The following is a 6,901-nucleotide window of genomic DNA, read 5'->3' as shown; positions in this document are numbered from 1 at the left end:
AAGTCACATAAAGTCTCCAGAAGAGGACATGAACAACCTCTGATGCTGCTTTTTCTTTGTCTTTTTTGAAAACTTATGGATTTATAAAAGATTTTCCACTTCTACTTACAACTTTCCCTTTTTTTTTTTCTGAAGTTTTTGCAAAGAGATTTGAAAGTGCAGATTTTAAAAGTATTTTAAGAAAAAATTATTTTCTTAGTGAAAAGCATTTTTAATAAACATATTTTAAACTGAAAATGACAGCACTTTTAAAACATAAAGCATTTTAAAATATGAAAATAAATTTAGAAAGTGAAAATCTGTGAAATTCTGTTCATGTATTTTTATTTTGATATTTCTGGCAAGTATAGATAACAGACCTGATAACAGATTAGATTTTCTGGATCTGTTTATATTGACAATATTTCAGAAATTAAAAAAGATACCTTCTGTAAATCTACCCTTGACTTCAGCCTGGCCAGAGAAATGGCACAGTGGTCTTTACACTCTCAGCATAGTCGTTTTAGCAATAAGGCTTTGCCCCTTGCAAATGTACTATGTTGCCTCCATACCAAAATATCTGCCCAAGCCTTCTGTTCCTCTTACTGCTTTGTCATATGTTGCACCATCACAAAGCATCTGGCTTTAGGCATGGTTCCTTTTAGTAGGAGAAATAACATGAAAAATATTAGTAGAACACAAAAAGCAAATCAAACACACACATACAAGCAAAACAACAACAACAACAACCCCACAACCCCCCCCCCCCAAAAAAAACCAAACCCCAAAACAAATAAAAACAAAATGCCATACAACCTTGCAAAAACCCAAACCAAACCAAAAAAACCATTCCACTCCCCAAAACCCAGCCGAAGTATTTATATACCATAAGAGGAAGGGAACAGAATATGAAACACCACCAAAACCGAGATGTGTCTGGGCTCCTTACAAATATCACAACCATCTACGGCTGGACAGATGATTTCCTTGGCTTGTACTGTTTGAAACGATTAACCAGCAGTCCATATCAATCAAAAAAATCACCTGGAAATGTTCTTGTGTTTTTTTACATCACATGGAAAATCTTATGCTTTAAAGCACAAAAAGCTTTGATTTTAAATTGGAGAATTATACACAGCAACCACATAAGCAAAAAGGGAAAGGAGAGCTCTAAGCAACAGTCCCAAAAATTTCCTTTGTAAATGAAAACCCCATCTGGTCTCCAATTTACCTCACAGTGTTTGGTTTGCATCTGCAACCGAATGCAAAAGTTAATGCTTAGGAAAGTCATCGTCTGAAGGCAGACTGTGATACTAGGACTTTGTAGGGATGTTTATATGTTGAGGAAACACCAGATCCCAAAATATTCCTCCATATAAAACTGGGGTTACCTGAGAAACCAGAGAGTCTCAAAGGCAGGAGACAATGGGTTTAACTAGTGGAAGAAAAAAACCAAGCAAGTAAAAATCCAGTCTTGCTACAGCTGTCAGACCAGATGTTTCAGCCACACATTGGCAAGTGATAAACTCAAGATTACAATTTGTTATGTATCCTTACCTGACCAAAAAAGGAAAACAAATACTGGTGTTTCTAACACATTTAGGATAACCACTATTATTATATAGAGAAATAAAATCTTACAAATCTGCCTTGTAGAATTTATAATTAAACTCTTTTCCCATGCCTTCTTTTTTGTTACTGTAATGAACTTATTTTACAAACCTCGAAATCTGGATTACAACTGCAAAGAATGTCACACTTCAGCTAACGACAGAAGCCTAGTTCAGGGTAATATTAGCAACACTATGGTAAAATATTACAATAGAGACCATTTAAAGTTTATAAAATGTAACAGAATATATTAGAGAGACATGTGGGCTTAATTTTCCATTCAGGCAGATGTAATTCCTTAGACCTCCACGTCTCATCTACAACTGTGTGCAAGAAGAACCAGGCCAATATACTCTACAGAACAATACATAGCTTTGGGTGTTTGACTACCAGACTATAAATAGATTATAGTCTACTTAGGCTACGATTCAGTTCCCGAAGGATTTTAATCTCTGCTGTCAGTGGAAGCTGAGCTGAACCTTGACTCTTGAAATCAATTTGCCTTTGCAAATTAACCTCTGTTACAAAATGAACAGAAAATAAGATATTTGTATATGCAATCCTATACACATATGCTCATATGACAAAACATTAGCAAACTCAATTTCCATTAGTCATTATTAAATATTGAGGCATTATTATGAGACACAGGCTCATTACATGAATAATGAGTAATAATAACAATTAACTATTCATTATCTGAAATGTTAAATGCAGATCGATACCCATAATGGTTAGATCAAAGGGATCATAGCATTTGAACTGTAGGGATCTTCTGATCTCAAAAGCACATGAACCAGAGGAAATCTGTTGCATTTAACTTCATTAGAAGTGACATAAGAACCAGGTCCAAAATCTGCGTATGAACTGGAAAGTATTCAGGTTCTTAGATACCTCAAGCAATGTAAGTTTAACTGCTTGAGAGAAAAGTATTTGCTTATGGCATGAACACACATTCACACCTGTTGTTGGAACAGTTTCCAGTAACGGAACTGGTTTATCACAATAAGTGTTAATACTTTATTCCTTTTTCTGCTAATCCCATTTTCTGTTTTATTTTAACTGACTGCAAGATCGCTACGAAGTTTAGGGCCCTGTTGGGCTTTAAAGCTTATGTCAGTTTTCAGCATTTTTATAACTACAGCTCACATTGTGCTGGATATTCTAAGAATCTGTTTGAAACCGCTTCAGTCCAACACTGACCTTTTGCTGAAGTAGGGTCAATGGAAAAGTTTTGTTGAAGGAAAAGATAATGTATTAATAATTGGACTCCCGGTTGAATGCATATGTAAATAAATATCTATGTTGTATCATATGCGCTAAGGGATCTGTTTAAAACCTACAGTTATTAAGGTGGAGGCAACTTTTTTCCACTCTGGACAAAAACTTCGTTTAACTTCATTTTTATGGAGCTCTTGAAGGAGTCAAGGCTCAGTTTCATTTTAACTATGGGCCTGTTGTGGCTCATAGTATAGCTCACGGCAGCCCAGCTGACCCTCAAATCATTGATTTGAAATTTAAGCAGACTTAGAGTTAAGCCTTTAAATTATACAGAAGGTGAAAGTTTTTTAAAAGAGGGGGATCCTCTCCTTTTACAGTTTCTGGGATAGCTCATCCTCTGAACCCTTCTTGAGGACTGCGGGTTGTAGAATGACCCACTGCTCCTCCTGCTCCTACTCCTGCCTTTGCATTGCTGAGTACTGCCTAACAAAACCCTGTCTTACCTCCTGTAGCGATCCCTGACCTGTCCCTCTCCTTCCCTGGTCTCCAAGGTCCTCCGGCCTCCTTGCATGTGTAATACCCACTGTGCGTGAGGAGCTGTGCTAGCCCTGCCAGCTATAGCATACATCTTACCCAGTGTATCAAAACACAGACTTTTATCTACGCAATATTATTAAATATGCTCCCTGGGGTGGCATGAACCCAATACAGCACACCGGTTTGGAGGATATTGAATTTATTTCCCATGATGGAAGAGGCCTTATATCTCACTTGAGGTTTTACGCTACCACTGTACCCCAGACTGATGAGGTCATTTCTTTAAGAAGAATCTCATTGCAACAACATTGAAATAAAAGAAATGAAAGTTGTTTTTAAGAGTAATAACATTTTAATTCAACCATTTAAATCTAATGCTCCCAGCACTGAGGCCCTTAGTCATCCCAGATTTCTACTAAAGTCAGGGAGAGCTGTTCATTTGCAGAATACATACCCCCAATCATATCTAAACATAAATCAGATGATTTAGTTTTCATGGAGGAGAAAAAATATCAAAGAAGAAATTGATTGACTTTTTTATGAAGTAGGCAAACATGTGATGAGAGTTGTCTGAAATGCAATAATTGAAGTACTGCGTCACCACCGGGGAGAAGAGTAGGTCCTTTGTCAGTGCATGCGAATGCAGACCACCTGTTATTCCATAGCCTTGGTGTGGTTCTACTCATTTACTTAATGGCCAAGTCAGAGAAATGGGACTTTGTGGACTGATAAAAATCTAATAAGGAATAATTGGGCAGTTTCTGTATGGTGACAGTATAACCTTCCAGCCAAGAATATCGAATATCCCTGTCTTAGGGTGCTTTATATGTAGTAGTTTAATACAGCCCCCCTCCTTTAAGTAGTCTTAATTGGCCTTAAAATCAAGGTACCCAAAATGACAAGCCTCTTGTGAAATGCCTGGCCTACATTATTTTGCAGCAAAAAAGCCAAAAAGTTCTCTGCCTGCTCTCAAAGTACTGTACGACTGGTTAGTATCTTCAGCATCAGTGTCTCTGCTGATTAAAGGTCCTGTGCTGAGAAATGCCCTTCTCCCCACAGACATATTTTATAATAGTTAGCACTCAGTGCTTTACACGATCAAAGCATTGTACGCATGCTATCTAATATCTCCTAATTAACTCATACATCTCCTATTAAAAAAGCACCTAAAATTAATGACATATGGTATCGCTGGCTTTTATACAACACATGCAAACTCAGCTTTTGGGTTTTACAAGAAACGTGGGTAAGCTGAGATTCCTTTCTGAAATCTGACAAACACTTTGCCATATCTGACTTTCAACAGAGAGGAAATTAACAACGATGCAAATTGGATCTACACAATTACAGATCGGGGACTGAATGCGCACACAAACACTAGCATGGGCAAGGGCGAATCTACAAATTTCAGAGCCAACGTTTTCAGTTCCTTAATGAGGTGCACACCAATTACACGGGTTTCCCACAGACTTTGCTCTCAAGATCTGTAGAATGCATGAGAAACAAGTAAAGTCTGTCATTTTGGTATCCATCAAAGCTCTCTTTCCATGTGAGGAAGTGGCTAATTTGTCATTTCACACTCAAAAAGGCGTGAAAGGCAAAACGGAGGGAGGTTAGATGGAAGAGAGGGAAGGGGGGCTGTGACTCATGAGAAGAGACAGTAGGCCTGATTTTGAGCTTGTGTTTGTTGCTGCATATCAGGAATAAAATCAATGAAATCACATTGACGTAAAATAGCCAAGAACGAGGCCAGTGTTTCTTGCTTATATGGAAAAATTTACATTATTAAAACCAAAATATGAACCAAGGAACAAGGAACACTTTACAAATGAAATTATGGTATAAAGCAAATTTCTAACTTACAAGTTTTATTTACACATGGACATCTTTTGTTTTATTTAATTATAATAAAAGTATTAATTCCAACAATGCAAATTTTCAACTTAAAAATACATAAGACCTTTGGGAGAAAATCCCAAAGAATACACACATCTGAGGAATGTCAGCTCTGTGTCAAGAGCACTGGTCTCAGCCACTAAATATTTTCCCTCATCGTCTTTTGTTTTAGCTTTGTTGTCTTATTTTTCTTTTCCTCTGCATAAAACAAAGCTAGCAAAGGGCCAGAGAAACAGTCAGAGTCAAACCTTTGGAGAGATAGGAGAAGTGCAGGCAGGAATCCCATTATTCGTTAATAGGATTTGTGCACATACCTCCCACAGACCACTTAGGAAATTTACTCCCAAGCATCTCGGTGGCAGTTTCAATTAGAGTCAACATTTCATTTCAGCAGATGGACTGCAAACTGGTGGCTACTCAAACTCTAATGAGTAACGCTCAATAATTCCCCTCTTTTAAAATATGATTATGATTTCTCTTTTTTTATGGGGAGTGTGAATGTTGTCCCTAAGCCAATCCTTAATGTGATGTTTTGCTGTGTGTCTCTGTGCTAGCAAACCCCACCCATGTGCCTGTATACAAGCCCAATGGGTAAATTAGCAGGTATTTTTGCAGATCTGTCACACATGTCTACCATGCTTCTTATTCAGAAGGATGCCAAAGAACTAGAAATACATCTGCCCTCCCCTGAAATGTACCCACCCCTGCGGTGGAATGTGGCAGCAAATACTAACAAGGGAACACGGACACTAAATCTTATGTGAAAATTATGCAGGAAGTACAGAATACAGCTCACGTAGCCTCAGGCTACCCAGAAAGTAGCTAAAAGTGTACATCTTTTCTTTTTAATGAATGCATTTGAAATTATTGCCTGGTGTGCGGTACTCCAATAAGGAACATTTCATTTGGTATCGAATCCCATTGTACAGTCTCATACAGCTTAATAGTGATGGTGAGTTATCTGTTTTCAATAAGAAGCAGTACTAATTCATAGGCAAGATGCACAAAACTAGAACACAGTATAGTTTTTTTCATGGAAAATGTCCTTTCTTTAAATAGCATTTACAAACTATGTAGATGGTGGCCTGGCTGGCTCATGGTGCCTTCGGTTTCGCTTTTTTTTCATCTCCTGCACATGCTTCCATTTGGCACCACCTTTGTTCCGCTGCCGCCGCTTCTCCCGGTGCCACATCTGTTCACAGTATTCATCCAGGCTAAAGCTGGGGCTGCTCACGAGCTGGATGTAGTCCTTGTACCTCAGCCGGGACTCCGTCAGCAAATCCCTCACCCGGCCCTCCTCATCCTCAGTTTTCTGAGTGCTTTCCATTTGCCCATTCTCAATGACGTTTAAATTCAGCTTCACGATGGTATGGACAAAGGTGTGCTCCTGGGCTTTGCAGAAATAGGCTCCCGCATCCCTTCTTTGCAAGCTGCGGATCAGCAGCCCATGCTCCGTTTTGATGATCCTTTCATCAGCTTTCAGCTGTGGGCAAAGAAGAATGTGGTAGGTGAGTTTCCTCAGCAAAACCAGAACGCATGTCAGCGCTATACTGAGGTGGAGAAGAGGCTGGGCCGGCACACAGCTTGCCTCATCCCTCGGGTGCCAGCACACCGTGGGGCATGTGCGGCTGGCACGGATACCAGGAGAGCCTTTCAA

At 38.9% G+C, this 6,901-nt stretch overlaps 1 protein-coding gene across 7 annotated transcripts in view; it reads right to left on the bottom strand.

Annotated features, from left to right (window-relative positions):
- Positions 1-388: 388 nt before the first annotated feature.
- The window catches only part of SEMA3D (semaphorin 3D), a 147,335-nt gene continuing 140,822 nt past the window's right edge, over positions 389-6,901 (bottom strand). For all 7 annotated transcript variants that reach the window (XM_030014225.2, XM_030014223.2, XM_030014227.2 and 4 more), the window contains exon 18: positions 389-6,727. In XM_030014225.2, the coding sequence (XP_029870085.1) occupies positions 6,314-6,727 (414 nt within the window). In that variant the 3' untranslated portion in view covers positions 389-6,313. The remainder of the gene's footprint in view (positions 6,728-6,901) is intronic.

This window comes from Aquila chrysaetos, chromosome 5 (genome assembly GCF_900496995.4).
Source record: "Aquila chrysaetos chrysaetos chromosome 5, bAquChr1.4, whole genome shotgun sequence".
In the NCBI taxonomy this organism is placed as follows: Eukaryota; Metazoa; Chordata; class Aves; order Accipitriformes; family Accipitridae; genus Aquila; species Aquila chrysaetos.
The sequence above is the reverse complement of the archived record's forward strand: the minus strand, read 5'-3'. Positions and strand labels throughout refer to the sequence as shown.